The sequence below is a fragment of the Montipora capricornis genome, chromosome 10, assembly GCF_036669925.1.
Source record: "Montipora capricornis isolate CH-2021 chromosome 10, ASM3666992v2, whole genome shotgun sequence".
NCBI lineage: Eukaryota > Metazoa > Cnidaria > Anthozoa > Scleractinia > Acroporidae > Montipora > Montipora capricornis.
Window position 1 is genome coordinate 12609943 of NC_090892.1, and position 16934 is coordinate 12626876.

The 16934-nt window shown below is 39.5% G+C and overlaps 1 protein-coding gene across 1 annotated transcript in view; it reads right to left on the reverse strand.

Annotated features, from left to right (window-relative positions):
* Positions 1-3528: 3528 nt before the first annotated feature.
* Positions 3529-16934, reverse strand: part of LOC138021901 (heterogeneous nuclear ribonucleoprotein H3-like) — a 17605-nt gene continuing 4199 nt past the window's right edge. Inside the window, 8 exon segments of the mRNA XM_068868923.1 lie at positions 3529-4258; positions 4260-4759; positions 6047-6163; positions 7272-7657; positions 8174-8338; positions 9904-10042; positions 12133-12320; positions 14215-14326. Coding sequence (XP_068725024.1) covers positions 4073-4258; positions 4260-4759; positions 6047-6163; positions 7272-7657; positions 8174-8338; positions 9904-10042; positions 12133-12320; positions 14215-14326 — 1793 coding nt within the window. The 3' untranslated portion in view covers positions 3529-4072.

Genomic DNA, 16934 nt, shown 5'->3' on the forward strand with positions numbered 1-16934 from the left:
TTTCCTCTTGACCTGCTTTACTAAATAAAGTTATGTATGTATTTAAAATTTTAATTTAGACCCTTGTTACGGGAATGAGACGCCGCATCTTCGAATCTTTTTACAACGGAAACAGTAAATCAATGAAGGCACGTCAAGGGCATGGTATCCGGTCTGTTATTCCCCATCGGTAAAATGCTTTTTCCGTGGTCATTCTCCGAGGATGCAAGTGCTTGCTCTGACGTAAATATATAGTGAGGGTGGTTTCAATACGTGATATTTTGCAAAGGAAAGCAAAAAGCTAAGAATAGGCTAGGGAGAGGCAGCAAAGGCCAAAAAAGACATAAGGGTCCGGTCCAGTATGCCCTACATGGTACAAACCTAGATATAGACATAGCTCCAGAGTAGTAGAGTAGAATGCATGGGAGAAAAGGTCGCACACCACACCACTCACGGATGATTTCCGTTTCGTGAAGCCAAGGGAAGTTCTAAAGTTTACTTTGAGCCACCAAGCCGAGAATGCATGGTGAGAGTTGACGAATTAGACTGGTAAAGTCCACCCGACACTCATTCTTACGCACTATATGCAAACGGCCCCACCGACAAAATGTACTTCAACTTATCGCGAATGACATAGCCAGGCGAGTTTTTGCGAATTGTCTTTTTACTGCTCCTTTCGTGGACTTAAAACTTGGTTTATGTCTGTGGTGAGTGGATGAAACCATCCATCCTGCATGAAAAGACTTCATCCGTTAAATCGCCCAGAAGGACGCAGTGAAATATCTGCCATTGCGTCTTTTGCAAGTTTACATTTAAAGATAGCTCCAATCTTGACCCCAGAGCTCTTCTCTTGACTGAGGGTGAGAAGAGCTCTGGGGAACCCTGAAACAAAGTGTCTTCTCATTGGTTTACGTGAAGAACAATCAAAAGTGTCTCTAATTGGTGCATTCATGTTAGCACGAGGAGTGAGCAGGCGCCATAAGGTTCAAATAGCCAATTTTGGGCCATAAGAACCTTACGGCGCATGTTCTCCTATATAGAGTTTCCCAGAGCCTTGGGTCGATCCGAGGCTCTGGTGACGAGAAAGAGATAGCTCGGGATAATAGCAGAGGTGGTAGCCTAGAAAACACTGACGCCTAGTCTATGGACTTTCCCGACGGACTACAATAAAATAGACTAACTTAATTTACCGAATATTATTTTGATTGAGTACTATTGAAAGAACTGACTTAATTATGTACTTACATCGCATGCACCTTAATTATTTTTTGTCTGCACGACCTGGACATGCGACTTAATTCCTCAATTGCACCGGTTTCACCTCACTTATATGAAGTAATCAGCCACGACAACACTTATTTAAAGCTAACCTTTTTAAAATGGGTGCTTAGACTTAATTGACCAACGCTGTTTAAAATGGATGTTTAGGCTTAGCAGTAATTGTAACGCTGCTTACGACCAATAGTACTCACTTGAAATAGAATTTTTGGGGTAGTCCATAGACTAGAGGTCAGTGTTTTCAACTCTCCCAGCACAGTACTCTTTTCTTTTTGCATTCGATGGGATGACGAGTACGAAAAATGGGTCGAACCTGGGCGGCGGTTACGACCGCATCCTCACGTGATACCTCATGTTGTGTGGGCTCACTTAACAACAGCGGAATTACTGTAAATGAATGCGCGCGACAAACCAGGCTCAAAGTCACATTTAGCAAACATGCATGTATCATGGAGATTGCGGTTTGAAGAGTGTGGTCCAAGGGTGGGGACGGCGGTTGGATAAAACCCATGGCAGAGGTCTCTTTTCCCGTTCCCCGTCAGCCCAGCGAACGCAGCAAGGAAAGAGACCTCTGCATACGAATACGGGGACGACCGAATTTACCGTCTGAAGCACGCAATAGGCCACTTCAGAAAATACCACAATACTCTTGGTTTGTCCCCCCAAATTTTGCATAAACATAGTCTCCAGTTTCTCTTCGGGGACTTACAATGGTCCCAAGAGAAAACCAAAACATTGCTCATTCAAAATTTGGGGGACAAACAAAAGTACTATAGTATTTCCCGAAGTGGCCTATTTAAACAATAGAGTGTTACTGTCGAGGAACTATAGGCAGATAGTTTCCCCCCGGAAATTTGATTTTCTTAAAAAAAAAAATTGCCCGAGAGGGGAGGGCAAATATGCTAGTTTTACGAACATCAAATTTCCAAGGGGCAACTATCAGACCGATAGTTCCGAGACATAAACACTCTATTGTCTTTATTGTTCACTACTAAATTTTCTTCCGCGCGCCAGCTCAAAAATTAATACAATTTCGATTGTTTATTTTCCATAAGGCCGCTTGTTTACAGAGGTATTTTCAGCGGACGACTACTATCCATCCGGGTATTTTCCTCAGACGGGCACTATGGGCTGATAGTGTCTCTCCGCGGACGAACACTATCGCGTCACGTGATCAATTTAAACCAATAAGAATCGGAGAAATTTAGTGGTGAACTATAATCATTCTTACTCTTTTATAGACCTTATTCATAAATGGCGGTCACATTTAGAATTCTTTTATCAACGTGCAAATTAGCCTACCAAGCCTCATTTTAGATCAAGAATTCTTTTCAATTCATTGTATGGTATCGAGGCTTGGTAGGCTAATTTGCACTTCGACAAAAGAATTATAAATTGACCTCCATTTTTAAATAATGTCTACGGTTTGGTGTCAAACGATTATCGTTAAATCGTGATTTCCTCTGAATTTGCGATTACAGTTAATTTAGAGCACTGGTCCCCGGGAGTTATGGTAAACGAGCAAAGAAGAGAAAACAACCATATCCTTAGTCGCCTCTACGAGGGTAGGCACGACTTTTTGCCGCTTGCCTACGGGCGACCAAACTACCCTTTACCTTAAGCGCAATCCCTGGTTTCAAAATGTTCTACTACTTGAAGATTGGTTATCGACTTTTCCAATTTACCGTCAATTGTCTCTTAGAAAGTGATTATATAGATTTTCAAAGAACGCATTAAGATATTAGGTTATGGTATTCTCAGTTAGAGGCACGGTGATCATCTTGAAAGGTTAAGGGCTGGTAAACGAAAGGTCACAGGCTCGAGTGCCTTGTACAGAAAGTAACAAGTTCGGCGTTTAAATATGTTAATTTTCCATAATTCCTAATGAACTGCCAGTGTTTTAAATTGACGATAATAGAAAGTTCTGGGCAAACTAGGAATTAATGATGATCGTAAATTGCCCCACTAAATTCAAATAAGAGAATGGGTCAGTTTTCCACACTGTTACTGTGGCCGGGCGAAAACTGGACAGAGGTAAAAAGAAAAGGCAAGGGAGTTAGAGAGAAAAGCTACCTTACCCCTAGCCCATTCGTCGTTTCTTGCGCGGCCACTACCAAACCGCCTGTTTGACAACCATTTTTGCAGTATGGGCAAAAAGGAATGACAACTTTGGTAACAAGATCAAATTTTCAAGCGCGCGTCAACAATCTAAATGCCACAGTTGTAAGATCTGACAGAACCAAACGGGAAAAACAACTATTCACTATAACATACACGCCGGCAGAAAGTTTATTCTAAAATCAAAATGATTTCCTTAAAAAGAAAATGCTTCAAAATGACAATGCGCTAAGCATCGTCACCCGTCTCTTACAAGAAGCCGGCATAAAACGCACGATTAACTGATGATGATCCGTTTCCGTTCACGCGTTGCAGCATCTCTCACAAAAAATGCTACGCCATTAAAACGCCAGTTAAAAAAATATACAAAGCAATGGAGGAATCCTAGATTAAATTACGGAACTACAAGAATGCCTTCACTACTTTACTTAGCCTACCACTAATGTATACAATCCAGTGTTGAAACCACTACCCAGCAAATATGAATGGGCTTTTTAGTCAAGTTGTTTGAAGCAAACTCAACACAAATCTGTTGTACAATCTACAATGTTAGCTTCACCAAGTCCATCAGTCTTAAGATCAATCCACATTAATGTTACACTGAATAACGCTGATCACCAGGAGTGTCAGATGATTACGCCTTGGAAAATAAAACTGTAAAGACTAAACAAGTAGACTTCGGCGACCGAAGATTCAATCACTGATACCCAGGATAGGACACCATGCCAGCAGTTCCTGTGGTCTGAGGGTCTTGCTTGATCTGCGTCTGCATGTTACCGAAGTACGACGTACTAGCAGTTGCCCCGTAGGCTGAAGTGTCAGCATACGCGCCTGCTGCTGTTGTTGTTGTTTGCTGCTGCTGGTTAAATGGGGTGCTCTGTTGGGGCAGGAGTGCTGTAGGCAGTGGCTTGTGCCGCATAACTCCCTGTATTCATCCCGGTGGCCATCCCAGTAGTCATTCCAGTATTCATTCCTGTGTTCATCCCTGAAGACATCTGACCTCCGAACCCTGTACCCCCGAAGCCTGTGGTTTGCCCATAAGAAGTCTGTGAGCTGTAGCTTGCAGTGCTTGGACCTGCATTGAATGCGCCTGCATTGCTGCTGAAGGCACTGCCTTGATTTCCAAAGCTGCCACCACCTCCTCCGGCCATCTGACTGCCAAAGTTACTCTGCTGTTGCTGTTGCTGTTGTTGTTGTTGTTGTTGCTGCTGCTGTTGGTTGTTGAAGCCACTGCTCTGATTTCCTTGGCCTCCAAACCCGCTCATGTTGTTTTGATTACCGCTAAAGCTGCTACCTCCACCGCCAAAGTTGCTATAGTTATTTCCATCGCTAAAGTTTCCTCCGAAGTTCCCACCACCAAAGTTATTGCTGCTAAAACTGCCACCTGCAATAAGAGCACACTAACCATTTAACCACGATCCAGGAGAATAAATAAAGGCATCATAATATCTTGTTTACAGTTTAATCTAGAATGACAATCAATGGCGTTGCAACAAGTACAATGTTCGAGACTTTGGTGTGAGGATAGCTAAGGAAGTCATTTTCACAGAATAAATTACAAATTGTGAATCTTGACATTCCAACAAACGCTTTAACACAATTGTCTTCAACTTTATTTATTTTTATAATAAAAAGATCTTACAATAGACTGGCCTACAAAATAGCTGTTAAACCAACTTTTTAAATTATCAATGGCATCTCAATATGGTCGTTTTCTCTTTTCAAGATAATTATCAGAAAGCAATCCGTGAAGTACTGGTAAATTTCTCTTTAGGGAGATCTCTAATAAATGACAAGGTATCTCATTCCATATTCGTATTCTCAGTATTCGACTGGAACTAGCTTGCAATGGAGGCTAATGCGGGGGAAAATATTTGTAAAAATTTAAATTTGAAACGAAATCCATTGCAGTTAGTTCCAGTCCAATACTGAGAATACGTACATGGTTTATTAGGATATACAGTAGTCTTGAGTGTCTCACAGTTTCATGGTGTACCGGTATTTCACGCCACACGGCCCTTGGTAAAAGGTGTCACAAGTGGCTGCATTTCCAATACTCCCTCCTTTGTTTTTACCCTGTTAAATCCCGAGAGCGGGACTTCTAGATTTTACTATCAATGGAGGCTGCTTCAGGGATGAATGGCTTAATTTTCACAAGTGCTTGATGTGTAAATTAACTGTGTAAATGAAGGTTTTAAAGGGGCTATGTCACGTTTTTTTACGTTGTCTAGGGGAAATCTTAAGTTAATCACGACTTTAAACTTGAAAATGGTGATGTGGAATTACTTTAATTTACTGATAAAATTATCGTTATACCACAAACAAGATGATTTTGAACAAAAACGACTTTCATCCAGGCGATATGCCATAAACTTTACAAAAGGTCAGGCCGACCTTTTTTTCAAGATTACCCAAATGCAATCCGTTCCAATCCTGTCCATTTGTGATCCATGCCTCTCTTTCCTTTTGCTTTTGTTGTTCAACAGTTTTAAGTGGTTATTGTGGTATTGTCTTTCTACTTTTTGGGTATTTTCATTATTTTGGATGTCATGAAATTACATCATTTTGCGTGACATAGCCCCTTTAAGTGAAAATTAAGTTGGGTTTTTTTTCACATCCAAGCAACCTTGAAATAAGTTGGCTTGAGAAAATTAGCAGGAAAAGTTCTTACCACCACTGTTTCCACCACCAAAATTTTGTCCTCCGCCACTTGAGCCACCCCAACCTCTTCCAGAGACATCTTCCATACCAGGCTGGGACCGCAAAAACAACTCAATGTAACGATGGCCTACAAGGAAAACACACTCTTAAGTGAGAAATACGTCAACATTTTCTGTAAAACGGCACAAGAAGCACGTTAAGCTAAGGTGGCTGGAACCAGTTTCACCACTTTTAAGAGACCTTGTTAAAAAGGTTTTAACTACTATACTGTATCGTGAAACACAGCAATGTTATGCACTACTACTACTACTACTACTAATAATAATAATTGGGCAGTGCTAATCACCCCTTACTTGCAGTATTGAGGACTGAATTGTGAAGGGCACAGCTCACAATATCAGGCTGAAAGTGCCTCTGGCTGCGGCTATACAGTCCATGTTGATGTTGGAGCACATCACCACAGCTAGATGTTAATTACCGGTAGCTGTGAGTCGATTTTGATGAGGGAGGAAACCCGGAGTACCCGGCGAAAAACCCTTGAGTCAGGTTGAAATCAACTGAAACTCAACCCACATGCAAGCCGGGCCAGTTGAGCCCTGGGCTAGCAGTGGTGGGAGGCTCGATAGATAACTACTAATCCACCCTGACTCCTGTATGAAACACCAATAATTATGATGATTTAACCCTTTGACGTCCAAACCGGCCGCAACTGGCCAGACTTTTACTCTGTCTAATGCCAGACGATTTTACTCGTCAATGGGCTAATCACTCACTGAAAAACTATGTCCCCATTAACCCTTTGACGTCCAAACCGGTCAGTATTTTACTCTAACCCCAGATGATTTTACTCGTCAATGGGGAACCCCTGGGAGTCAATGGGTTAAATAAATGTGCCCACTAATGGGATGTAATAGGTTACCATGGCAACATGAAAGCTCTCCAAAAACACCCTATATTTCGCCTTTACTTGCTTATAAATGAACTCAGTGACCCCAATTATTTATTGTAGAATAGTAATAAGCAATCTGAGATAAAACAATCAGCAAAGTATAAAAATATTCATTCACAGCTCTACAAAAATAACGTGCATGTACATGTAAATTAACATCAGACATTTTTATCCCCAAAATTTGAGCAAGTCACCTAAACATTCAGATGTAGCTTTTTTCCTGTTTATAATCAGAAAAGTAGTCAATGTTATTACAACATCTAGAGAAATTACAAAAAGACCCTACCCATTGATTGCTTGTTCTTCAACATGGCAGCTTGGGCATCCTCGTGGGTTGCAAAGTCAACATCAACTTGGCCACTAAATGAGCCACCTGAATACTCCATCCAAACATTTACAGGATTAAGGGGCATGAAGAACTGCTTTACATCACTTTCTTTTGCAGCAAAAGGCAAACCTCGCATGTGTACTGTATGACCAGTGGAGGACATCGACCCAAAGTTACCACCACCACCTCCACCACCACCTCTGCCCTGATTGCGGAATCCACCTCTGCCACCCATCCCTCTTCCACCGCGCCCACCCCTGCCTGATCCTCCACGTCCACTTCCATAACCATTGTAGTCACTACCATAGCCACCTCCAAAAACAGGACCTCCTCGCCCTCTGAATCTAGTGAGAACAAAGGAATTAAGCCACAATATTTCAAGACCTATTTCTGTCGGAAAATTTTTAAGTTGGGGTTGATACTAAGAGAGTAAAAACCTTGCACCCATTACATCTGACTTCAGCCATTTTAGGTTGGAACCATGGCATGGTCGATGGCAAGGATGGCATTTAATAATGACAACACTGCATCACAGTGTCTCTTGGTGAATTAAAGGGGGCTACACTTGCAATATTTATCGAATATATAAATAATAAATATATTACTTTACTTTTCTTGGTCTAACACCAGACGATTTTACTCATCAATTGGGGCAATCCAGGTGTCAATGGGTTTAGAATCTCCCACAGAACAATCAAATCTCATGACGAACACAGCAGCAACTTTCACTTGATGAGCAACGCCAAAAAATGTGGGCGATCGAATCAATGGATCTGCTTGTCTCGGACAAAACACAATATTTTGCTCAACCTTGCCCAATAATTGTTTATTATTATTATTATTATTATTATTATTAGCACCTTCTCCCATCTCCTGCTACAACACCACCAAATCGCCCACGTCCACCACCAAAGCCTCCAGGAGATCTGTCATAAGGACCAGGTCGAGTTGACATCAAAGGCTTTAATTTGGGTTTGGACACATATTTTATGTCTGCCTTAGAGCTCTTGAATATTTCAATGTACCTAAGGGAAAACAAGCAACCAAATGTTGATGCAAACACTTTTTTGACAAACTAGGCTTAAAATGGCCCTCATTTTATTTTCAAAACACATGGCAGTACCACAAATGAAAGAATAATAATAATACAATGTAAATGTAACTACTTAATATTCACAACTATACAATATACCACTAATCTTAAGTATGTTTCTGAAAAAGGCTAAAAGTACAATACATACATGCTCTATTGACCCTGCCTTGTTTTAATGATATAATGATGTGCAAGTCCAAGAAATAGTCTTACAGTGCAACGCGCCTTACCGTGGACACCCAACAAACTTTGACATTTGACAATTATGTGTAAATATGTCAACTCAACAACCCATGCAACGGTGTTCCAACTTACAACTGAGCGAACTTTGCCAAGGAGGCGCGACAGTCAATCAAATTCACACATCCTGTTGGCGGACAATTTGTAAAAAACTTTGTTAGGTGGCCACGGTAAGGTGCGTCGCACTGTAATGTTAGTCCTTGACTTAAACAATGACACAAAAGATAAAATGTTGTAATACCATAATAATAAATAAGGCAAATGACCTACTACACTTCCTACACCCAAGAAAACAGATCGAAGTCACCAGAGAAAAACGTTAATTTTTCGACAACTGAACCAAGGAATCCTTTTTTGTTAACAAAAATATAAGATAAAATAGAAATGAAACTTTCATATTGCCAGCCAACTTTGCAACTTGAAGGCTAGACATTTTTTACACTAAAAATTAAGTAAAATAAGCAAGATACATGTATATGTACGTGTACATTAGTCACAAAAATACTTTCACATAAAGACAATACATACCGTACTCCACAACAACAGACAAGTAATAATAATAATTTACTGCGTTTGCACATTTAAAGATAATACTCACCTACAAGCAACTTCACTGTGCAATTTTAGAGTACAATACTTTGCATGTTTCAATGATTTTTTTTCACAAAACCTTATTGTGTTGGTCCACAAGACCTCGCTGATCTTAGAGTCAGGTTAATGAGCTGATATGGCTTATAAGCGATTGAAAAAGTGATTCATCTTAGCTTTTTGCACTGCCTACAAATTCATGTTATAACACAGTAACGCTTAACTTTAAAAACGTCAACTTATGAACTTTGAAACAGTTGACATGTCACCATTAATCTTTTTACATCAGTCACTACCCAGTCCAGCTAATGCAGCACTACAGTTTCCCTGAATAGTTAGTTCATTTTGTTCATCCACATGGACAATTTGCTATTTTAATTTTGAGTCTTCAGTAAAGCCCTATGTTTTAATGGGAGGCTTTTCAATTCAGCACACCTTTTTGGTGACTTTGCTATCTTTCAATTTCTTACACCAGATCCCAGTCAACAATATTTTTTTTATTAAAAAAGCCACAACCTAAATTTTGCACTGCGAAGTTAATTAGGTAATAAAGGCGATCACACATGTAAGGCTTAAAGAAACCAACCATTGAAACCACTGTTACAAAGTAATCAGTTTAAAAAAATTGTGCCCATGGTCCCATCAGACCCGCACCATTACTATCCCCACCTGTGCCCTATGGATTCTTTGTTTTTTTTCATAGCTTGTGTAGCTAATTCAGGAGAAGCAAATTCCACAAAAGCATCCCCCGTGGTCCTCCCGTCCTCATCCAGAGTGATTGTTATCCCATTAGGAACTATCTCCAGCCCTTTGAATTCCAGTAGAGAGCAAAGAATGTAAACCAATAACTGTTATAGTGAACACACCCAACAACTACAGCATTTCAGATAATGTTTTTGAGACAGGGTGCACACACAGAATCTAAAAGCATTAAAACTGGGCCTGATATCAGTAAGGTTCAATGGTCTTTGTGCATTCTCCAAGGTTGTCAAAGCAGTAGGTTGCTGCCAGAAAATTATTATACAAGCAGCATACAGCATTATCTGCTGATAATCTAATATATTTAAAAGACATTAAATTTTCTCAACTGCCAACTTGACAACCTTAGAGGACTGACATGCTTGAGTCAGGTGACCCTAGGATTGTCTCTTATCTGAAACACTGTACTAGTTTAAAGGGCTTTGTTCATACAAGGGTGATATAAAATTGGTTTTTGACATACTGGCAGATAAGAGGTGCAGTTGCAGTCAAACATTTACTCGGAATAATACTGTGGTATAAGTATTTGTTGCAATGATATAAGATTAAGAAAAAAGAAGTATCTTTTCTGCCCTCATCAAACAAACGTTAGGAAAGTCTTGACACTGTTTGTTCCCAAATCAACTTTGATTGTGTTTTCCTTTTAAAGTCACAATGAGATACACTAGGAGCACTTAAATTAAAGGTCAACTAATATCAAAGACAGATTGTGAGAGCTGTCCCCTACATTGCTGCTGACATCCCTTAATTCATAGACAAGGAACACTTTGACAATCTCCTCAAAGGGATAATTTTGGTCCACAACAGTGTTTAGTTTGACAAGAAGTACATGTATAACATCCAAAATACTTTGTAGATAAAAAATCTTGCTACCACGAAAGGTGTTATTCTCTGTGGATCATAGTGATAGTAAGGGAATTGTTTGTGTCAAAAGAGGACCCCCAGACAAGGAACACTTTGACAATCTCCTCAAAGGGATAATTTTGGTCCACAACAGTGGTTAGTTTGGCAAGAAGTACAACATCCAAAATACTTCGTATATAAAAAAATCTTACTACCAAGAAAGGTGTTATTCTCTGTGGATCATGGTGATAGTAAGGGAAATTGTTTGTGTCAAAAGAGGACCCCCAGTCCGGATGTTTTGGCTGTTAAAATGATGGTCTTTATCAGGCAATGTTGACATCTGGTTATGCATTAGTATGAATAGCATTGTGATTGGTGCATTTGTATCCTTGCTTTTGATGTTGCCGATTGAAAGATTTTGATCCCTGTCATTTAAACTATGGATTCTTCCCACAGCAGTATCCAAGCTGGTATTGGATTGTTTGATTCTGGACATCCACACCTCTGGCCCTTCAATTCCACTTTCGAAAAAAAAAAAAGAGTGGTTAAGTGTGACGTCACAAATATTTAAAATTATGAAATTATGGGATTCATTAAGATCTTAAGAAAGTACATGATTAAGAATGACCATTTGCAAAAAATCAGCATTTTATTGCAGTTTGGGGATGAGATATTAGCCCTTTCATGCTACAGTGACTCCATACAAATCCTTGTAATTTTGTCTTGGTTCCAACTGTTTGGAACAAAGACAAAATTACAAGGATTTGTATGGAGTTACTGAACCATGGAAGGGCAAATATCTTACCCCCATATTGCAACAACATGCTGATTTTTGGCAAGCGGCCATTCTTCATCATGTACTTTCAGAATATCTTAGTAAATCCCATAATTTCAAAAATTTAGTTTTTCTGACATCATCACTTTACCACTCTATTGGAAGGGCAAGTCTTGTGTGAAAAGACTCTTTAACAAGGTATTGCAACACTTGCTTCATACCAAGGGATTCCACTGAGGGAACAATGTGCAGTCTGAACAACAAGGTTGAAATCCTCCAAACAACAACAATCCAAGCAAGGATTAAAACAGACCAGTAACCTCCACTACTTTTAACACTGACAAAGGTACAGAGCCATACTGGAGAAAGTCATGCATATCTGATGTCAATCTCTCTCTGACAAGCTCTTTTTTCGGCACAAGTGCAATAACATTATGTTGATGATAAAATAATTTGGTTTTCAAAAGTGGGACTTGTACCAATATCAATCTATTTAACAATGGTTAAGAAATTGTTTTCACCTGTAAAAAACTGGGCAATTTCTTCCTTGGATACTTGAAAGGGTAATCCTCTGAGCCGAACCACTGTTTCATTGCCTCTGTCTTGGGGTTGACCCATTCTCTTACAAGTCCATTCCATCTCCCCGGATTTGGACTCAAACACCTCCACGTATCTCTTGCCAATAAAGTTGTTGCTTTTAGAAAGGGCTCTAAAGATAATATTACAGACATTATCCAAATGTCATTTGTCATCTAAAATAGACGGGCCTGGAATAAAATGCTTATGCACTTTTTGGTCTTTAAATAAACTCTGTAAGAGACCCATTTGGTACAATATACTATCAAAGACAAGACAAGCTTCTGCTGGGAAGTCAACAGTTCATGGCTAACTGCATGTTTCTCATGGTGGGTAATGCACAAGGTTCTTGTCAAGAGCCAGCTGGCTTTTCAATCAAATGTTACATGTACCAGCTTTCTTCCTAACAAATTTCTGAAATTATCCTATTTAAAATCCACAAACTCAGTACATTTTGAAAAACTTCCCACTGTTTAAAGTATACCATATTTCCCCGTGTATAAGTAGACCCCCCATTTTAGATCGCAAAAAAAGCAATTTCTTAATTTCTTTGTAAAATGTTCATGGGACACTAGTCTTGTATTCTTTGATTTCCGGAAATGTGGATACACAAAAAAATCATGGCCTCAAGCGCTTAATAGTTTTGTGGTTCCGCAGTTGTTGTACATGTATATGCAGGCACTTTGTCCTTGAGTTTCGAAAAAGTTCTCAGAAAATTGAACAAGTGAACCTCAAACTAACCTGTTTCGTTGTTCAAGGATAAAGGGCTTTAGAGGATAAGCACAACATCACAGAAGCAGGAATCAATCTTTGAAAATAACTTGCGAACGATGCAAAAATGTGCAAGGTTTAATCGGTCCTTGACTTATAATTTCTCACATTACAAACAAAACAAAACAAAACTCATAAACCAAACAATATGAAGTTCGTAAAAGCATTTAAATCAGCCAGGTTTGTATAAAGAATGAAAAACAATCATTATCAACCAGCATTTTCAGGCAACACGAGTGACGATGCTTGCACGCAAACACGAGGTATTGCGCCAGGTTACTAAGCCATTGAACGATCGTGTTTTATTTGAAGAAACAGAAGTGCCTTTTAGAGCTTAATTCCGCCTTTGGAAAACGGAAATTTCCAGTGTCTATTTCATATTTGTTCTTGTGAGCATCTTCAACATTTAGAGTTGGACAAATCCTTTTCCATTTCAACTGGAATTGCTTACATTCATTTTGAAGTCTTTTGTCGGCTTTTGTCCACTGGGTTCATTATGCCCAAGACAACATTATTATGTTAATTTTGAATAAATTACTTAGCTGGAACTTGGCTCAAAATCTTTGACCCGAGTATAAGTCGAGGGCGATTTTTGGAGCTTCTTTTGAGGCCATAAAAGGTCGACTTATACACAGGTAAATACGGTAATATTTTTTTTCCATGTTGGGATGTTATCACCTTCACAGTACATAATCTGCTGCAGAAATTAGCAATACTTGGTTTCAGAATGAACCAGCAGATTGAAGTCTATTGTGTTTGCTATCCAATCATTTCCCAGCCAGTCCAAGGTCCCATCATTCCTTGTGACGTTTTGACAAAATGGTGTCCACACATGGAAAGTCGACAGGACAAAAGAGTCTCTGAATACAGAAGTCTCACCGAAAACATGATTCTCATGTTATAGCAAATTAGACAGAATAATTTTGTGTCATAAATAATGATTCAATATAATTATTCTTTTATGACCACTTTATTCTATAAAATTGAAAACAATGTTCATAAATTACTGACAACTCAGGAGCGTAGGGGCAGGTAACTGTTACCTGCTATTTGTTACCTTTTGTTCAAAAAATTGACAAGAACCCTGAATGCAAGGAGGGGTGTCAAGCATTCTCAGGAGTTTATCTCATCTATTTAACAGACTCAGTTCCAGACCACAGAAGCATGTAACTGGTCACAATAAGACCTATGAATTTCCCAGGTATCTCTCCTCTACTCATGCACAAAATGACCCGGTATTTCCTCAGATTACTTACTTTTCCATGTCTTCTAAGGAAACAAGCTCCACAAAGCATTCACCACTGGGACGCCCTTCACTGCTGTAAGTGAAATGGATTCCATTCTTTGGGCCCCCACGAATGTTACAACCTTCAAAGAAAAAAAAAACCAAAGTGGTTCATTTTCAGACTTCCAACTAACCCAACCTTGGCAGCAAAAAGTGCTCCTTCCTTTGGGGTACACTGTAGGTGTATTGCCAGGTTCACTTCCATGTTGCCAGCCGTTTGCAGCAGATATCAGGAAGGTCTTGATATGTCAAATGAAATACCGTACTTACCCATGTATAACACGCACACCAATTTTGGACTGCGTTTTAAAAAAAAAGTTCAATCAAAAAAAAGAGAAATTGCTCTGGATAAGAACATTTGTTCTGCAACTTACAACAGTAAAGTAAATAAGCCTATGTAAGGTGTTTCAATGCTGAAACCTTTATATAAACTCTAACTCGTACATGCAGTCACAATCGAACAGTTCTCGTTCTCTTTAATGGTTTATAATTTAAAGAAACACTAAGGGGCTGCAGTACTGCGGTCAATCCGCCAAGAATTACTGCTACACGTAAATTGGTGTTTTCTCTGCGGATGCTACTTTCATGCTTTCAGTTACATGAGCTTCATAAATAAGCAGGCTTCTTCGTCTCCCCAGTCCACCACATCGCACACACCAAAATCTTCATTCCCTCGGCATCCATCCAGCCTTTCCTTTGGGTGGCACTGATAACTTGATGCTTGTTTCAACTTTTGGCACTCTTGAAAATCACCATTCGTCTTAATTTCAATCCATCACCAGCACACACCAACAAAACAGTTGCGCGATCTTGACAATCTTCTCTGTGGTGTTGTTGACCATTCAGCTTGGAAGCATGTCGAAGTTCCGTGGCATTTCGTCCATATTTCCAATCACATGTAGAGCGTAGATGTGTTCTTTGCCAAGTTTTATAATATAACTATGAAATCGGATGACCTTCAGTGAAATTAATGATGCGTAATTTATCAGACACAGTATAACTCCAGTGAGTTTTGTGGCCATTTTGATGTTTTAATTAATTGCTCAAAAATGAAGGCTATGTTGATCAGTTGTTCATTTAAATACGAAGGTTACATATTTAACCAACCAACTTGTAAAACCAAAACATATGGTGATAGAGCCTTTTCTGTTTGTGCTCCGAAGATTTGGAACACTATTCCTTTGGAAATACGTCAATCCAGTACAGTTTTATCATTTAAGAAAAAACTTAAGACCTTCCTTTTTATTAGATTTATTGAGAGTAACTCATTATATTTTTAATTTTTAGTTTTTAATTTTTATTCCTAAATTTTATAATTGTAGTTTTAGAGATAATTTTGTAAAGCGCCTTGGACAGGTAATGGATGTGAGCACTATATAAATGAAATATTATTATTATTATTTAGTGGATCTAAATTTTTTATCTCTTGATTCAGCCTTTTACTTTTCCATCAAAAATCAATGTGTCTTTGTTTATATGCTAATGAGGGACACAAGTCAAAAACAATGGATTCTGTTTATCATGCGCATCTCAAATTTCAGAGCTGTTTTAGCACAAAAAAAAAAGGCATGTTATACACATGCAAATACGGTAATCCTTACAGTCAACAAGAAGATGTGGCTGTCATACAAGTCCTGGGTCATTTTGGTCCCTAAAACAAAATTTGTTTCCCTTTTCCAAGTTCTTTAGTGGGAGGCACGGTGGCCTCGTGGTTAGAGTGCTCGACTCCGGATCGAGTGGTCCGGGTTCAGGTCCTGGCTGGGGACATTGTGTTGTTGTGTTCTTGCGCAAGACCCTTTACTCCCACGGTGCCTCTCTCCGCCCAGGTGTATAAATGGGTACCGGCGAAATGCTGGGGGTAACCCTGCGACGGACTAACATCTCATCCAGGGGGAAGTAAAATAATACTCCTAGTCACTTCGTGCCACAGAAACCAGGATAAGCTCCGGCTCTGATGGGCCACTTGGCTTGTAATCAGACTTTTTACTTTTCCCAAGTTCTTTGGATAGAATCAAAGATTCACTGGTTGAACATTTCTGCACTATCCTATTGCAACTAGACTGCATGGCTACGGATGGGACAAGGACAGAGACCTGTATAGTTCATTGGATTGCTTGAGGACCATTGGATACAGATTTCCCAAAACTATGAACTCTAGCCATAAATGCAATGCACAGGAGGCTAAAGCTTACGACATGCACATGGGTGACTGTCTAGCAGTGCTGTGTTACCAAGACGCTATTTATAAAGCATTGTTGACTACCGACACTCAATGGCTTTGTTTTAAACGGCAGAAAATTTAATGTTCTGTGAACAAAATTTATGTTGTAGTGATGCATTCTTTGTTGTTTACCAGTGTCTCAGACTGTTTTGAAGCTTTTGTGGCATGTTAGCGCTAATTTGGTGCTCCAATGCTCAGAAAACGGAAAGGGTGAACAGTCCTTTCCAGAGTGGCTTGTCACTAGAGGTGAAAAAATCCGCTGGAAAATAACCTCTGACCTCAATTTCTCCATAAAAATCAAAGCAGAGATCTTGCAGTTCCCTGTTGATTCACTCCCTATGCATTCCATTCAAATATTGTTCACCACAAAACTTACTTAATGAGCTCGCTTGGCTCTGGAAATTTCAACCTAGACTCATCCAAACTGCCGTGGACCTGTGGGGTAACCAGTGGCCTTCTAACGACAATCA